The sequence below is a fragment of the Lissotriton vulgaris genome, chromosome 9, assembly GCF_964263255.1.
Source record: "Lissotriton vulgaris chromosome 9, aLisVul1.2, whole genome shotgun sequence".
In the NCBI taxonomy this organism is placed as follows: domain Eukaryota; kingdom Metazoa; phylum Chordata; class Amphibia; order Caudata; family Salamandridae; genus Lissotriton; species Lissotriton vulgaris.
The window spans coordinates 858,013,142-858,032,076 of record NC_141697.1 but is presented as its reverse complement, the minus strand read 5'-3'; the positions used below and the strand labels follow the sequence as shown (position 1 = coordinate 858,032,076).

Genomic DNA, 18,935 nt, shown 5'->3' with positions numbered 1-18,935 from the left:
ATTTTCGTATGATAACAGTGACTTCCTTTTGGAAGCGATTGCTGCCTATTTCGCATACTCAGTTTTAGGCTGACTCCTATTGAGGCCTTTGATGTCATGATTTTTTCTTTCTCTCAAAATGTTTACAAAATTATGATGGACAATTTTTTTTAATCAGACCTATTGGCTTTACTAACAGTGGACATTACAATGTCATGCTGGTGAGATTTTGGATGTTTGGGCGGACGAAATTATTTTTCCTCACCTACTCGATTTCGAACTGAACGTTTAATTGAACTCTGCTTTCAACAATTGAGTCCCTTTTCTTATCTTATCTGATACATGCTCGGATCAAGGGAGGGTGATATATACATACATATAGCCTGAATGCTGTGTTAAGTTAGCATGAGCTTTTTAGGAGTTTAAACACCATTTTACCTTTCTGCTGCTTTTGCAGCACGCTACACATATTTGTTGCTTTAGCTTTGAGCTACTAGAATGTTTTTGATACATACGAGAATAATATGTTGTTACACTGATATCAGCCCTGCTTGGCGAGCTGTGTCTGTACAGTGAGTGCTGAATCCTTCAAGGATATCTCAACACAGTGGTTGTTGTGAGCACTAATCTTTGCACGTTCCTAGACATAACATACATGCAGCTGCAGCCAAGTTCTGGCTTTAGGCGCATTTTATATTGCTTTGCACGAGAGCATACAGACACACTTGATGGTGCTTCGCATGCAGAAGAGCTGGTTGATGATGATGTGATCCCTTACCACTAGGATCTTGAGGTATGGGGCCGCTCTGCTAAAACCCAAAGAGACCTTCTTAGATATAATATGATATACTAGCTAGGGAGTGTGAGAATTAGGTTTTGTCAAACCCTATTCATTTTAGCATAATACCATGCTGTCACCGTTTGTGTTCTATGGACTAGTGACTATGCTGATTACTTTGTTTCTTATAATATGTTTGCTTGTATTAGCTAAGATACTGCGTTTGAGAACACTGCATTAGTAAATAAACATTTCAAATATGTACGTGTCTTCTTTTACTCCTTGTTCTGGATTGAAATGATTGTATAACGAAAGAGTGTTCATGTGTTCCACGTTACCTGAGATGTACTAAGTCCATGTTCTTGTTTGTCTAAGCATTGGGAGTTTATGATTACCAACGAGACACTGATTGCTAGTCTGGTAGGGGGATTTTTGGGTACTAAGGTGAGTTTTGGAACACCCTAATTCACTGAGGTTCCAAGCCTCTATGCACAGTTCTGTCTGAGCATGGAATCCCTGCGACATCAGCATTGCATTGCGGGCGACACTGGTTATAGTTAGCTCAACTAACTATAACGGCCACATTTCTCTGGTTTTGTACAAGTGAAATTTCTAACTAACTATAACGTCCCTGAAACCTATGTTTTTTTCAGTAAATATATATATTCACAAAAAAAACCATAGGTTTCAGGCCTGATATAGTTAGCAATTAGCATTTAAAAAACCTTTGAAATTCACTGAAAAAAACATGGGTTTCAGGTCTGATATAGATAGGAATTAGCATTTAAAAAACCTTAGAAATTCACTGAAAAAACTATAGGTTTTAGGGGTGTTATAGTTAGCTGGACATTTCACTTGTACAAAACCATTGAAATTCCTCCAATATAGTTAGTTGTACTAACTATATCTAGCGCACCCGCAATCCACTGCTGATGATGTCACATATTACATCATTCATTACATGGTCAGTGACATCACTGATGACATCTCAGTGACAGTAGTGGGCTAAAAGATGCAGCACTGAGGTCTCTCCTGATAACAGGTGAGTAAATCGGAATTTATAGTTCGGCTGATTTTAGAAGGATGTTTTAAAGTTCCAAAACTCCACACTTAGAAGAATTTCCAAGTGAAACCAGTCAATGTTAGCCTATGGAGGGAAATTCAAGTTACTGTAAGTAAGGTTAGAATTACTTTTCAGGATCAGTAGTGGGCTGAAAGATGCAGCACTGAGGTATCTCCTGATAACAAGTGAGTGAATCGGAATTCGTAGTTTGCCTGATTTTAGAGGAATAATTTGCTCAATAGTGAAGGAAGGGGGCGGGGCCTGAGGTGACATGTGTGCAAACATGCCCTGTGGTGCGTTTTCAGTTGGGGAATTAATTACTCTTCAATCCTGAGGTCATTGTGGGTCAACTAGTCCACCAGGTACCTCCAGTATGCACCAGGGAGCTGCGTTGCAGAGAGGTGTTCAGAGGCCACTCCCCCTTTTTACAACACTCTGCAACGCAGCTCCGTGGCGCTTACTGGAGGTACCTGGTGGGCTAGTTGGCCCCTAGGGGACCTCTGGATTTAAGAGGAATTAATTCCCCAGCTTAAAACGCGCCACAGGGCATGTTTTCACACACATCGCCTCAAACCCCGCCCCCTACCTTCATCACTGCACAAACACGCCCCGTAGAAGGTTCTAAGTTGGGGGATTAAGTCCCCTTGCATACTGGGGTCCCTGGGGGCCAACTAGCCCACCAAGAACCTCCTGTATGCGCCAGGGGGCTGCGTTGCAGAGAGGTGTAAAGAGGGGCATGGCCTCATTACACCTAACTGCAACGCAGACCCCTGGCACGTTTGCAGAGGGGGAACTAATTCCCCTTGAACAGTAGGGGTCCCTGGGGGCCAACTAGCCCACCAGGAACCTTCAGTATGTGCCAGGGGTCTACGTTGGAGAGGGGTGTAAAAAAGGATGAGGTCTCATTACACCTCTCTGCAACGCAGCCCCCTGGTGCATTTGCAGAGCGGGAATCTATTCCCCTTGAATACTAGGGGTCCCTGGGGGCAACTATCCCACCAAGAACCTCCAGTATGCGCCAGGGGGCTGCATTGCAGAGAGGTGTAAAGAGAGGCGTGGCCTCATTACACCTAACTGCAACGCAGCCCCCTGGCATGTTTGCAGAGGGGGATCTAATTCCCCTTGAATACTAGGGGTCCCTGGGGGCCAACTAGCCCACCAAGAACATCCAGTATGTGCCAGGGGACTGCCTTGCAGAGAGGTGTAAAAAGGGTCGTGGCCTCATTACACCTCTCTGCAACGCAGCCCTCTGGTGCGTTTGCAGAGGGGGAACTAATTCCCTTTGAATACTGGGGGTCCCTGGGGGCCAACTAGCCCACCAGGAACCTCCAGTATGCGCCAGGGGTCTACGTTGCAGAGAGGTGTAAAAAGGGGCGAGGCCTCATTACACCTCTCTGCAACCCAGCCCCCTGGTGTGTTTGCAGAAGGGCAACTAATTCCCCTTGAATAGTAGGAGTCCCCTGGGGCCAACTAGCCCGCCAGGAACCTCCAGTATGGGCCAGGGGGCTGCGTTGCAGAGAGGTGCAATGAGGCCACGCCCCTTTTTACACCGCTCTGCAACGCAGCCCCCAGGCAAATACAACAACTTTCCCACATTAAGATTATATATTGCAGATCTGAAATACATTATAAGAAAGTAGGACTCCATTTGCACGATGACAGCCAATTTTGAAAGTAACATTTTAAAATGCTTATAATATATTCTGAAATAAAGTACAAATTGCATGACGCTGTGTTTTCTTTTAACTATGTGAATTGAAAATGGGTTCCTCTATGATTGCTGTATCACATTCATAAGATAGAGCAAGAGACCAAAGTATTAAAGAGGGGGCTTGGAAGGATGCTGGTTGACCATGAATAATAAAGGATGAAAGTGCCAAATCCTGACTTAGACAAGTGGTGTGAGTTCTGTGACATTGTAAAGGAACTGGGCGTTGGCCAAATTCCTCTATTTAGTCATGGAACTCCTTGGTGTATTGCAATTTTCTCAATATGAAAAGTAGGAGGTTTTCCATCGCATATATCAAACAAAGGGTATATAACACACTGAACTAGACAAATGGTTAAATGATACTCTTCTTGTGTTGATTGTAAACCTAGGCTATAAATGATATTGCACATCACCGTAGATGTCAGGGACTTGCTAAGTGATCTTTTAGCCGCGGCCCATGCACGTAGGAGCGGTAGGACAGTGGGGCCAGGTGAGGGGGGATTTTGATGGACGATAAAAAAATAATAATTTGCTTAATTTGCCCTCGTCATTGCCCATCGAAATCCCCCCTCACCTGGCCCCACCGCCCCACCGCTCTTACCTGCACGGGGTACGGGGCACGGCTGGGATCTTTGTTTTTGGTCGCCTATCCCTGTTTGTCCATGGCATTGCTTGGTAATTAGCAGTATTCCGATTACGTTCAGTGAGGATGCAATATCTCATGTATCTTAGTGTACATGCCCTGACTACAGCAGACAAACTGGTACATAATATGTCATTGTGTTGAATTACATTTATTTCAATAAAGCAATTTACATGACATTTCTTCTACTTAAATCACACAGAAACGAAGTAACTTTGTTTATGTTCATGAATATATTATACAAATTAATAGAACACCAATATAAGCAGAATACCTGTGGAAAATGGAAGAAATGCCTCATTCCTCTTAAAGGTACCATCGTTATTCAGGAAGTGATTAGGATTGAAAGTTCCTGGGTCTTCATATTTAGTAGGGTCTTGTAAGACTGAAGATATAATGGCAAACACTTCCATATCCTAAAAAAATTAGCGTAATGAAATACTATTCACCTTACACCATGCTGCTGCCACTAAGACCATTAAGTAGAAAAGCCTATAACATTCAATTACCACTTTTACAGGACAGTAAATCGAGGATCTGTCAAGTTTACTATTGGGAGTTGCTTGAGTAAGCTATTAGCACATGACTTACCTGCATTCAATTAATAAGTTTAATTATAGCATTTGTCACTAAAAGACAACTCCAAAGAGTGAAACATGGAGCACTAGGTAATATTTATATATGAAGAAAGACCACAAAATCTATCTCAGTTTCTAACGTACTGTGCAATTTAGCAAATTTCGTCAATGTAAACCTATTGAATTAATTGCAATGTCCATAATTATTTATTTCCAAATAGTGCAGAGTCTACCATGAAAGGGAGCGTCTAGCCGGAAACGGGATTCTGAGTTTTTTTTAAAAAACTCTTTTTATTAAACACATAAAAATAATACACTTACAATAAGTGCAAGAGTCACCAATCTGCACCACAAATCTGCTCACATCCTCCTGAAACACGAAAAAATCAACAATAACAGTGACATTTGGGATCAAGGGTCCTCCAACACTGCTGGGTTATCTGTTGGCATTGGGGGAGTACATATGTCGCCCCCTATTAGCATTCCAGGGCCCCCAGATCTTCCCCCATTTCTTGGGTCTACCCCTTGCCACATACACTGCCCGCTCTCGAAACATGCACCAATCCATTTCCCAACCGTGGGTGGCTGAGCCGCACCCCACAACTGAGCGATATTACGCTTCGTTATACTACATGCCAACGTTGCCCACACCTTCCCATGCGAGTTAAGATCTGTCGGGTCCCCATACATTAAAAAAACAGCACCTCTCTTCCAAATCAAATCCCACACCACACACCTCTCTCACCTTGGTATGAACAGCCGACCAATACGCTTGAACGTGAGGGCACTCCCACAAAATATGAAAAAAGGTTCCCGACTCACCACATCCTCTCCTGCACTCTCCGCTATCAGCCAAACCCATTCGCACCAGCCGAGGGCCAGTCACATAACTATGATGTAGAATCTTTAACTGGACCAGGCGAAGCCTCAGCTGGACAGCCACAACCCGCGGAGAGGCCACTGCCTCCCTCCAGTCCTCGTCATCAAATAGCAATCCGTCAGCCGACCATTGATCTCTCAGGGCCACCAAAGGATCATAAGCATGATTGACTAGCTTCTTATAAATCAAACAAATCGCTTTCCTCGGGAGGTAACCATCGCGCACCCTATCCTCTAATGGAGATGCCTCTGGGGTATCCCCCCTAGGGGGAATATTAGCCAGCAGCACATGCCGAATCTGAAGATAACGGAACCTCTCACTCCCGTGCATCTGATACCGTTCTTGCTGGGTCTCGAAGGGGAGGATGCCATCCTTCCCCCACAGATCCCCCACCCGGGAGATGCCAATGAGATCGCACTTGTCAAATCCTTTAGATTTCCACAGGCTGCCTAATAGTTCCGAGTTCCAAAGGGGGGTTGCCAGTGTATTCTTCCCCTCCCAACCAAGGGAGCAGTTCGCCTCATGCCAGACCCGAACTGCCACCGCCGTCGGTCCCACCAGTGGAAAACGCCCCACCTAGCATACAGCGCCCTGGTGAGGTCTCCCCCGGGAGCCTCAACATGGTCCATAATACAGCCGGGGTTGAGCAGTGACCCATAAATAGCTTGGTTAACCACCGCCAGCTGTGACGTCCAGTAATGCCTCCTGATGTTGGTTAAGCCATCCCCCATCGTACCATGGCAGTGTCAACTTCGCGTATGCTATATGCGGTCTCCCCTTCCAGAGAAGTTGCAGCTGAAGAGACTCGACCTCCCTAAAATACGATGGCGGAACCGGGTCCATAGTGTTCTGAATCACATAGAAAAAGCGCGGGAGAGCCATCATTTTGAACAAGACAGCCCGACCAAGAAGGGAGAGGGGAAGTGCCTTCCAATGATCCACATCCCGCCGAAGCCGAACCAGTGGAGGCAGCAAATTATTAGCATGTCTAACCCGAGGGTCAAGAGATATGAAAATGCCTAAATACTTGAAGCCTACAGTTTCCAACCAGACCGGCCAATGCGTGGGAATTTCGGGGGGATCCCCACTCAAAATGAACAGAACCGAATTAGTCCAATTGATAGCAAAGCCTGAATACCTGCCGAACACCTCCAAAACGTCCAAAAATGCCATAAGCAATCTCCGGGGGAAGGTCAAATACAACAAAATATCATCAGCGTATAAAGATATCTTATCCTCCCACTCAGGCGTCCACTGAAGACCCTTAATCGACCTATCCCACCGAACTCAGGCCGCCAGCGGCTCCAGCGCCAAAGCGAAGAGCAGAGGGGAAAGAGGACACTCCTGCCTGATGCCCTTCCCCAGCACAAAATCCGCAGATCTGTGGTTATTAACGACTACTCGAGCAAGAGGACCTGAATACAGGAGGCGAACCCAAGAGATAAATTCCAGGCCCACCCCCAATTTACCTTGGGCATCAAAAAGGTAGGGCCACTCCACCCTGTCGAAGGCCATGGTGGCATAAAGGGAGAGCAATATCGTCGGCTCATATATCTGCGACGCACCGGCAACGACCCCATGCAATCTTCGTAAATTAAGAGCTGTGTTCTGGTGGGGCATAAAGCCCGATTGGTCCGGATGCACCAGTGTGGTAATCACCTTGACCAGACGGTTAGCCAACAATTTTGCCCAGATATTGGGTTTGGCATTCAACAAAGAAATCGGCCGATAGGACGAACACTCAGTTTTCAGCTTGCCCTCCTTATGAAGGACTATAATATTCACCACTCGCTGGTCTTAGGGAAGCCGATCCCTCTCCCTACTTTCCAAAAACATACCCCTTAAAAAGGGAGCCAGCTTGTTGGCATTGACTTTGTATAGCTCAATCGGGAGCCCGTTCGGGCCCAACGCTTTACCAGAGCTAAACGCCCTAATTGCCTGAGCCACCTCATCATTGGTAAGGCGAGAATCGAGAAAACCTCTGTCCTCCTCCGGAAGAGAGGGCATCGGAGTGTCCTTATTCATTTCTGCATTCTCAGCCTCTGAATACGGGCCCACAGCCGAATAGACCCCCTCATAATAAGTAGCAAAGACATCCACAATTTCCTGCGGGTCTGTGACTCTATCCGCACCAGGGGACCGAAGCACCGGGACCAGCTGTGACGCCCATTGTTCCTTCTCCAACCAAGCTATCAATTTCCCCACCTTGTCCCCATGCTCATAGATCCTACTCTGGGTGTCCAGCAGCTGTGATCTAGCATTGTCACTGGCCAGTGACCGGTACTCATCTGTAAGAAGACGCAAACGGTGCAACCCCTCCGGCGTGGAAGCGCGCGACACTTCCAACTCCAACGCTTGCAGATCTGACTCCACCCTATCCATCTCAACGCGCACTTCCCTTTTCTTACCCGAGATATACGAAAGCAACTCCCCCCGAAGGACCGTTTTCTCCTGAAAATACCTATCCGCCACCCGCACAATCTCCTTCTTGGCCCAGGGTCTCTAAATCTCCAAGCGCCTATCGGGGAAACACGCGCGACATTACATCCGCCGAGATCAAGACTGAGACAAACAGCGGAGGGATCTGAAACCCCCCTAGCCAGATGACGCACATCCCGGACCCAAGCGGCCTGTGCCGCCGGGACCAGAACGTTATTTATTCTAGAGAGGGACTTGTGCGCCGCAGAAATGTGCATAAAGTGCGCCTCGTCGGGGTGTCTGAATCTCTAACAATCCACCATGCCCATGGTGTCCACAAACTCAGCCAACCACCTCTGAGAGGACGAAAACTCGCGAGCCGAGCACCGATCAGTCATACCATCAACCACTGCATTAAAATCACCACCAACAACCACCACACCAACCGGCAGGGACAAAAAATATTACCAAGTTCATGAAATGTGTCGGACTGAAGGGCCGGATGAACATAACCAGACAAAAACGTTACAGTTCTCCCCTCCCACAAGCCAGAGATCCCGACGTACCTCCCCCTACTGTCAACCCATGTAGCCTGTATAGCAAGTAGAAAGGCCTTCCTGATCAAAAGCCCAACCCCTCGTGACCCAGTCGTGAACCCCGCATGAGCCACCAACCTATACCCCCCTCTCTGGAGTGTCATGCAACCCTTACCCATGAGATGTGTTTCCTGCAGCAACACCACATCTGGGGAGTGTCTACTAATCAATTGGTTCACCATGCCCCTCTTGATCTTGTCCCCTGGCCCATTAACATTTCAAATCAGTGTGGAGATCCCCATAGCACCTTTAACGGAGGACATTCAGAGAAAAATAACCAACAATATAGTGCCAAAGCCACCCGTGCAAAACAAAAAGACATACAAAAACACAATAACAGACCCCAACTTCAGCCCCCCAACCCCCCTTCCTGCACCCCTGCATAAAGCTCACACTCATCCTCAACCAGCAGTATGCCTGTCACCCCCAAATACCTATTTATCTAAAAATAGAACACAGAGGAGGGCCTACGGACCAGCCCACCCACCCCCAGCCCACCGGCACTTAACTTGATGAGACATCAACTATACTGCCCAAAATCACTCATCCAAAATCTGCTCATAATCAATGCCCTGCAACCCACCCCCAGTTACTGTATATTGTCCCATATCAAGCCCCACTCAACACATCATTGTTCCTCAGCCTCCGCACGATCGGCAGCCTCCTTGTCCGGGCGATGAAGCCTGTCCAGCCAGTCCGCCACCACCTCAGGATTGTCAAAGAACCAGGCCATCCCTTCAAGTTCCACATGAAGGCGAGCTGGAAACATCATGGCATACCGGATGCCCCGGTCTCTCAATTTCTTTTTAATCAAAATGAACCGTTGTCGCTGTTTTTGGACATCCTGGCTAAAATCCGGTAAAAACAAGATCCTCGAATTCTCAAACTGTAAGGGATCCGCCGAACGGGCCGCCTGCAGGATAGCGTCCCGGTCGCGAAAGTTCAGCACTCGGGCAATTATTGGCCGAGGAGGCGCCCCGACCCGGGGCCTGCCTCCTGGCACTCTGTGAGCTCTTTCAACAGTGAAGAACTTGCTCAGCCCCTTAGGCTTAAGTTGATCAAGGATAAGGTTCTCCACGAAGAGGTCAGTGGCCTGCCCCTCTGACTTCTCCGGAACGCCAAGGATGCGGACATTATTGCGTCGATCCCGCCCTTCGTAGTCGTCCAGCCGCCAGTCCACAGCTTCCCTCGCGGATCGAAGCTCACCCACCTCACGCTGAAGCTGGCTCACATCATCAATAAGGCTAGTCGTTTTAAGCTCCAGCGACTTAACCTTCTCGTTAGCCTTCAACAGGTCGGCTCCGATCAATCCTATCTCAATCGACACCGTGTCGAGCTTGGCATCCAGAGTCTCCATCTGCTGCCCCAGGGAAGTGCGGACCCCGGTGATCGCCGCCATGAAATCCGTGAACGTAGGCTCATCATCAGCAGGATTATCGCCCATTCCGCCACTCGGACCCCTCTTAGGTTCAGCCGGTGACCCCTTAGGTAGGGTATATCTGTCCAGCTTATTGGACTGGACCTGCCGGGCCCCTCTGGTGGTCTCGGGGCCCTGTCGCTCGGGGTCCGTCTTCATCGACATTGTTGCAGGCTCAACTCTCGGCCAGCCAGGACACCGTCAGCCAAACCACCTCTTCCGCCTCAACTATCAGGGAACCCGGGACCAGGCCCCCCAGCAGCAGCGGCACAGCAATGAGAACAACAATGCGGACCTCCTTCCAATCCGGACCAGACCACCACCTACAGAGGCATACAGAGGTCCAACAAGCCAGGGAGACCCTCCCATAGGATCTTCAGGTGGGATTCCACTCCCGGAACACGGGGGTTCCGGCCACCTCCAGCCCGCTTGCAGCCACTAGTCAGAAGGCTAGGCCTCGTAGCTTCGCAGCTCCCCGTCGTCCACGTTGTCTGTTGGGGCTCCACTCTGCCCCCGGGGGCCCACTCCTCTGGGCAGAACTCCAGGGGATGCCCCGCAGGGTCGCACCGCCTTCAGGCGTTTATCGGGCACCCGACTGCAGCCTGGGGGGAAACGTCACTTTACCTCACCCCCCTCTGATCCTCCTTCGACGTGGCCCCAACAACACTGGGGAGGCCCACTCCAAGCACCAGGGCACCTCCCCCGTCAACACAGGCAAAGTCCAGGGGGCATTAGCAGTAAAGGCCCTCCGGGGCTCACCAAGGGCAGATTTTCAGCCCCCTTCAATTTTTAGGACCCCCCCCTATGCCCAGTGGGGGTCCCGCACGCAAAAAAGCAGGCCCCGGGGTGAAACCCCGGCCCGCCCCGACCGCCGGCCGGGCCGGCAAAAGGCCGTCCCGGCGGCCGATGTTGTTGAACTGCGGTCGGGGGGGCAGGCCACGCAAGTTAAAGCGTAGGCTGCAAACGTCGGAGCGGCACTACGCGGTCCCGGAGGGTCCAAAAAAGTCAGGGGTGGCACCGTCGGTCACGGCTGGGATTCCCTGCCAGATTAGCTGGGCGGGGGGCAGGATATCGGGCATGATATGCGGCCGGAGCTGATCTTCAGGCGGCCATTGCTGACGCCGGCTCAGCTCTTCCCCCGGGATTCGGAGTTTTAATGCCAAATCCCATTTCTGGGATTTTCCCCATGCACATTTTGCCTGTTAAATGCAGGCAGAATATATCACACGAGATATCTTTGGAATAAGGGGAAAATATGCAGAGATCAAGGCGCTAACTCTGATTATTTTAATGCTCTCCTTTTTGGAGTTTTAGACTCATAACAGTGCATTAATAAATCATGCAGCACCCGCTATTTACTGTACCCTATACTTTATAAAACTCCTGGAGGAGTATTTGTATCTTCGGGCAGATGTACAAGGAAGTGCTGCAGTGTGGTGCCGGAATCCCTTTGGCTGTGCCACTCTGTGGTACTTCCGAAGCACAGGGATGCAACATATTTACAAGAATATGTTGCATCTCTGTGCTTCCCCCTGCACTGGCACACAAACTGCCGCCATGCTCTGGCGCATGCACCCTTGCACCATGGTGCAAGTAGGCCTGCGTCATAGGGAGATTGTTTTTGTGCAGGAAGGGAACTCCTTTCTGCACAAAAAAAATCACTAAAGGCATTTTCCTCTTTCAATGCTTGATGTAGAATGCAGCACGCATTGAAAGAGGGAAAAACCGAGGAGAAATGAACATATTTCTCCACGTTGCGCCTTGCTACGCCACCTCTAGGGTGGTGTAGCATTCACACGCATCTCCAGATTTACGATTTCTCATAAATTTGGAGATGTGTCTGGTTCCATGGGTGTTGCATGGAAACACCCACAACAACACCCATGGACCACCCCTTCCACGCAAAGTGCTGCGTGTGAAGGGGCCGTATTTACTAGGAAAGGAAACGTCATGCAGGGTGGCTTTTCCTGTCCTTTTTAATATGAAGGAGCCCCCTGCGCCACCAGTACGTCACGAAAAGTGACGTGCTGGTGGCGCAGGGGGCTTGTAAATCTGCCCCTCGGTTTTTATACAGAACTTCTGGTGAACTATAATGTGTAAAATTGTTGCGAAAGAAACATTTTAGGACAAAGGTTTATAATTTTTAGACATGCATCCCCATGGCACTACAGAGATTCTGAGAGGAACCATGAAAGTCTATAATTATTCTATGTCATCTACACATATACTGTGGCCAAGTTTTCCAGTCTAGATCCAGGAGGTGGGGATCCGTGACATATTTTCGGATACCCACATAAGACACATTTACACACATTGAATTAGTTTGCATAGTCAATCAGTGGTTATATAAAAAATCTGAATTGATCAGCCCTCTTGTCCAATGAAACATTGGTCTTAACATCTTTGCAACCTGCATTACAAGTTACATGGCATTGTTGTGTGAACCTACAGTGAATGAGTATCCTTTGTTTCTGGTTTTGTGGTGATTTATCTCACTGATGGACTACATTATATAAAGCTGTGGTTCTTTTCAGGATGGAATTGGTGTCTTTCTGACAATGCGTTCACGGAGTATCTCATTTTCATGACGAATAAGGAAACCTACAGCAAGCTACACATCGTAAATTGCACGCACCCGCGACCTGAGCACACCCATTAAAACAGCTTATAAAAAGGTTCAATATACAGTTTGCACAGTGACAAATTTTTGATTTTTCGCTTTTCATAGACCGACGTTTCTATGTATAAGGTATCACTTATAAACACTCCTTAGCAAGCACCAGTTTTTTTTTATTGAAGGAAGAAATATGTATGAAAATATACCTTCGGGATAGTGAATCCTCTGAACTGTGTGTCTTGTACCACAATGTGTGGTACTCCCATGGGAAAAATGTCACTGTATCGTTGAACTTCGTGGATAACAGCATCTGTATAGGGCATTTTAATCCTATCCTCGATAGCAGGCCTGCGGATTCTGCCAATCACTTTATCAATCTCCTCGTGAATCTTGTCTGTTGGTAAATGGTCCATGTAAGAATTAAGGCATGTTGAGAAATACAAGAATAACATTTTGTGTGCTGTGTGGATATGCAAGCATATTTACTCGGTAGTCTTAATAGTAAACTATTTTTGAATCATCAGACAAGGTTCCCGGAAAGGAATTTATGGTGCCCTTTTTCGATCAAAAACCCTGTGATTTGCAAAATGACGGGATTCAAGACCGTAAAAAGCTTTTGCGAGTGGGAATCGTGCTGGCCTCGGAGGGAGTAGGCAGTGGTTCAAGGGACCACTGCCTTCCAAAATAAAAATGTAATTTATTTCAAAAGCAGCGCTGAATCTTTAAAGAAACACCGACTGCTTTTAAAGAAATGGTTTTCCATTTTGGAATGCAATCATAGGCATACATACCACCATCACAGTAACTGCATCGAATCATCCAATCACAGGGGCTAGCAAATATCACCCTGCCTATTGAATATTAATTAGGCAAGACCTTATGTGATCCTCCTGCAATTTGGCATTTGGTGAACTGACCTATTATCACATAGGTTGGTTCGCAAAATACAATTCCATTCACAAAAAGTCAGTGAGCAATTTTAAAAATCTTTTTGGGAATGGAATTGTACATCAGGTAATTCTTTCCGTAACAAGCACTTCGCCTATTTTTCGTTTATCTATGTTTTTGGAAGTCAGTCATCAACATATGCATACATAACCAGCACATTCGTAAAAACAAGTAAAGAGAAACATATCTGTCTATATTCTGTCCTACCTACTATCAGTTGGCAATAAATAATAAAAAAATAATATGTATATTATATGGTCGACCATGGAATTTTGGTGGATCGTGTTAGGGACGCAGGACTTCAGGGTTCGGCTCTCAGGTGGATTATAACCTTCTTGGAGGATCGCTCCTAGTCGGTCTGCCTCTCCTACTTTACTGCACCTAATGTGAAGTCAAACTTGCGGAGTGCCACAGGGATCTTTATTATCGCCCCACCTATTTAATCTGTATCTACTCACTCTGATTCTGTCCTTAAGGAATATAAATGTGAGCACATTTAATTATACAGATGATCTACAACTAATATTTACCATGGACAACAAGCCTGATTCCATTTCTGAATTCCAATATACCATGCTGCACATCGGCAACTGGATTAACCCTGGGCGAAGCACTACGCTACGCTAGCGGAGTTTGCGAAGTTTGCGCAACTTCGCACTACGCGAGCTGCACGTAGCACAGTGCGAACGCGCGTAGTGCATTGTAGCATAGTGCAGAGCTTATTTTTTTTTTGTTCGCGGTCCTGAATGTCATGTTCGCGACCGCGAGCAAGCAAAATGACATCCCGGCGAGATTCTCAATGCGGGGAGGTAAGGTTTCTCATTGTGAGTGGTTGCGCATGCTCGCGACGGCTCTCAATGAGAAACTACCAGTTCGCGTTGAGAAAGCTGCAGCTCGAGTAATAATCTACTCGAGCAGCAAAAAACTACAGCTCACACTGTGCAAGATGCCGTTTTCAATGATTGCACAGTGCCGGATGCTTGTCCGCACTGTGCAATCATTGAAAACGCATCTTGCACAGTGCGAACATGCTCCTACGCAGCTCGCGTAGTGCTACGTGAAGTTCGCGTAGTGCGAAGTGCACTTCGCATAGCTTCGCGTAGCGCTACTTCACTAACTACGCCCACCCTTAAACTGGATGAACAGCAACCATTTGAAGGTAAATCCAGAAGGTGTTGCAGTGCTTTTTGCAGCCCTTCTCTATTATAACAGGTGCTTTCATACACTTAGCGCACATAGTCCACTTCTGGAAGGAGCTGTGAGGAGTCCCTGAAACCCAGAGCCAACGCCTCCAACAGGGGAATGCAGCTGCAGAATGAAGATCTGGTTTGCCCTGCACAGATAATGATGGTAAGTCTGGAGATGCTCTATGTTATGTTATGTTATGTTAGAGATTGTCTTGTAAAGCGCTCAGCTACTCAGGCAAAGTTTCCCGGCGCTATACGATCTGCAGGGCCAAAACCGAGAAGAACGCAGGAGGCTACTGTCCAAACAGCCACGTTTTGAGCTCTTTCCTAAAGGAGAGCAGACTGTCCAGCTTCCTGAGAGACAGAGGTAGTTTGTTCCACAATTGAGGTGCCAGAAGTCTGTGGGAGCGTCCCCCAATGCGAGCTTCTTTGATTTTTGGAACAATAGCCAGCACTTGGGAGGATGACCGTAGGGATCTGAAAGGATGGTAGAAATGTACTCTATTCCTTAGATAGAAGGCGCCAATGCCATGAAGAGATTTGAACGCCATAGTAAGAGACTTAAAAATAATATGTTTACGCACCGGCAACCAGTGAAGCGAGTTTAAAAGAACAGAGGTGTTGGACCTACGACTAAGGCCAAAGATTGCTCTAGCGGCTGAGTTTTGAACAGATTGTAGGCGGGTAAGGAGATACTCCGGGAGGCCTAGATAAAGTATGTTAGCATAATCCAATCGTGATCCAATCAAGGCCTGTACCGTGATCCTTCTATGGACGTGTGACAGAAAGGGAAGAAATTTTCTAAGGATTTTTAAGAGGCCAAAACATTGTCCTGCTACACCAAGAATCTGGGGTTTGAGAGTCAGTCCATTGTCCACTTTCACACCCAGATTTTTCTCCATTGTGGTGGCAGCTGAAGGGGGAAACATATCGGCTGGCCACCAGGATTTCCAGTTGGCATCAGGGGGGCAGCCAAAAAAGATAACCTTTGATTTATCTGAATTGCATTTTAGTTGATTCAGATGGAACCACGAGAAAACCGCCTTGAGACAACTCATGATATTAGCGCCGTTGAAATCAGTATTCTTGTCACAGGTAAAAAGCAGCTGCATATTGTCGGCATAAGCCACAATCCGGGCTCCATAAGACTCCACCAAGGCAGCCAAGGGGGACATATATATATTAAAGAGAGTAGGACTTAAAATAGATCCCTCTGGGACTCCTACCTTCAGAGGTGGAATTGAGGCTGAGAGTGGAGGGGCCCACATTGATTGTTGGCGGTCAGATAGAAAGGACGCAAACCAACTGAATACCGTCCCTCTCAAGCCAATCTCCTGGAGTCTTAAAAGAAGACGGTCATGAGATACGGTATCAAAAGCCGCCGACAAATCTAGCAGGACCAGCATCGCCTTCCCTTCATTGTCCAAAACCTCCTTAATGGATTCGGTTATCTCCAACAACGCCGTTTCTGTACTCAAATTTGAGAGAAACCCGGACTGAGTATGATGGAGAATGTCATGAGCCTCGAGGAAATTGGAGAGGGAGGAATGGAAATGTTTTTTTACAACTTTGGCCAAGGGCGGGAGAAGCGAAATAGGTCTATAATTGGAATGGGCAAGGGGATCAAGGTTGGGTTTTTTTAATAATGGAAGGATGAGGGACTTTTTCCAAGTGCTAGGAACAGTGCCAGTGTTAAAAGAGTGATTAAGAACCGGATTAATTATAGGATTGATGACATGCGCTATCTTGGCAAGGAACTTTGCAGAGCAAGGATCCGATGGCGACCCAGATTTTAGTTTGAATAGAAGCTCCAGTGATATTTATGGGGAAAGGGGAGGAAAATTCATGAGCAGATAGCGCTCAGAATCAGAGGAAGGGACGTATAGAGTAGGGCCGGGATTGCTAGTGGGCATGTCAACGTAAATGAGGCCTGAATGTCTCGTGTCTCTGGAGGGCCGCCCTGCATCCGGAAACATGCAGAGATGGTATCTCCCCTGTAATGACCTATAGCATGGAAAAAATAAACTTGTTGCCATAAAAATCTCATTTCTGTTGATCATTTTTTCAGGCGAAGGTAAAGCAATGTCTCATTTTCCTTGTTTAAAACTGTAGCTGTAAGTATGCTCTGGAACTTCCTTTCTCTATGATTGCTGATTATGACAACAAACATTGAGTTGTAAGAACTCAACTGGAGTAAGTTATCACATTTCAGCAGCTACATCTTTCATTCATCGCAGGTGATTACAGACCTTACAGCTCGATTGCAATAAGGTCATTAGACATGGGCATTTACCGGAATTACAGGCTTCTAGGCATTATATTGCTAATTGCAAATTTTATTTTGGAGTGCCACAAAATAATTTGAAACTGAAAGGTGGGATATACATGTCAGTCATATACTTCTATGAATTTGTTACAATATAATATTTTCAATGGAGGAATGACAAGTGTGCAGATGCCCAATCAGCTTTGATTTGCAAAATGGCAGATTGCCCCTTGATTGAAAACATTTGATACAATGATACATAAAAAGGAATCAGTAGCTAAATGATCAAATACAACAATTTATTACTATATTAGCCTGAATTACCTTGAATGTCTGGATATTTTAGCAGAATTAAGAGAGCATGTTTCAGAGTTCTGTTTGCGCCGTCTGAACCAGCGATGAACAAGCCCAAAACAGTGATGACCATGTTCCTCTTTTGAAATTCTGTGGAAGGATTTTCTTTTTCCTTTGATGGGAAACACAAAATTATTTTTGTTAAGGTGCTCTTTTGGTTAGATTAAAGTTCATAAAAGAAGACGAGCACAGTTGTGGCTCGTAATTCTTGTGGGTGGGGGCTAAGGGGGAGGGGTAATCGTAGGGTTTATTATGCGGGTGTTACTATGGGGTGGTAAAATATAAATAAAACTCAAACTTACCTTATCCGGGTCCTGCGTCGCCTCTGCTCCAGTGCCAGTCCTGAACAGGAACAGGCATGCTCCCTTCCCTCCTGTAGCCAATCACAATGCTGCAATGGCAGCGTTGTGATTGGTGCGGAGTCCCGGAAACCTGTTGGGAGGCCAATTCCTCTTTGAAGGCTGCATGCAGCCTACATAGGGAAAATGTAGAGTGCGCATGTTTGCTTAGGTCTGCCACAGGGCCGACCAAGCAGTCAGGGCACTCAGAGTGGTGCAAGCCACTCATCCCCGACCTGCTCACCCGCCGTCCCAAACCAGACATAGCCTCCCGCCTGCCCCCAACCAGGCATACCTGTGTCTTCTGCTTTCTCGCAGCGTGAAAAGCAGAAAATAAAATGGTATTTAAAATACCAGTTTATATTCTGCTCCTCGCACTGCGAGAAAGCAGTGGGGTGGCGCTGCTCCTCCCTAATGGAGGAGCCGCCACTGGACTCGCAAGATGGTCATGTATTGGGTAGTGTTTGCTGAATACCAAAAAAGCCTCACCTTTTTAAATCTGCAAAGTTTACTTTCACATACTTATGGTCAAGCACTAGCCGGCAGGTAAAGAGGGTTAACAGAATGATTGGGTGTGGTATTACCATTACTGGAAGGTATTCCCACAAACTCAGCCGTCTTGCCCATTCCAGTCCCTGCAAACAGCATCAACCCAGTCTATAAAATACTCCTAACTTGTTTCCCTCCAAATATGACTACCAAAGGGAAACCTTGACCTGTGACCCAAATAGGAGGGGGAGAGTAGGAGACTTCCTGATATCACTAAATGCAATTTTTCCTTTCCTTTACAGAGAGGGAGAGGTGTGAACCTAGGACTGTGACGAAGATGTCTATGGGCCTAATTTAGAAGGCAGCAGAGGGGAACACTCTGTCACAAACGTGACGGATATCCCTTCCTCTGCATTACATCACATTCTATCCAATGGGGATCATCATAATATGGCAGATGGGATCTCCGTCACTAAATTACATTCTATCCTATGGGTTATCATAATATGGCAGACTGGATATCCGTCATGTTTGTGACAAAGTATTCCCTCCCTCCTCTTACTTCTAAATCAGGCCCCATGACTCGGAAAAACAAAGATTAATGGCAAGTAACCAAGCCATTATCTATCTTTTCTATCTTCCTTGTCCCAATCCTTACAATTGTAGCGTATAC

The 18,935-nt window shown here is 46.8% G+C and overlaps 1 protein-coding gene across 2 annotated transcripts in view; it reads right to left on the bottom strand.

Moving 5' to 3' along the window:
• LOC147692371 (cytochrome P450 2G1-like) overlaps positions 1-18,935 on the bottom strand; it is a 615,414-nt gene that overhangs the window by 288,587 nt on the left and 307,892 nt on the right. For both annotated transcript variants that reach the window (XM_086938596.1, XM_086938597.1), the window contains 3 exons: positions 17,406-17,547; positions 12,887-13,074; positions 4,449-4,590 (listed from right to left, as the gene is read on the bottom strand). In XM_086938596.1, the coding sequence (XP_086794722.1) occupies positions 4,449-4,590; positions 12,887-13,074; positions 17,406-17,547 (472 nt within the window). The remainder of the gene's footprint in view (positions 1-4,448; positions 4,591-12,886; positions 13,075-17,405; positions 17,548-18,935) is intronic.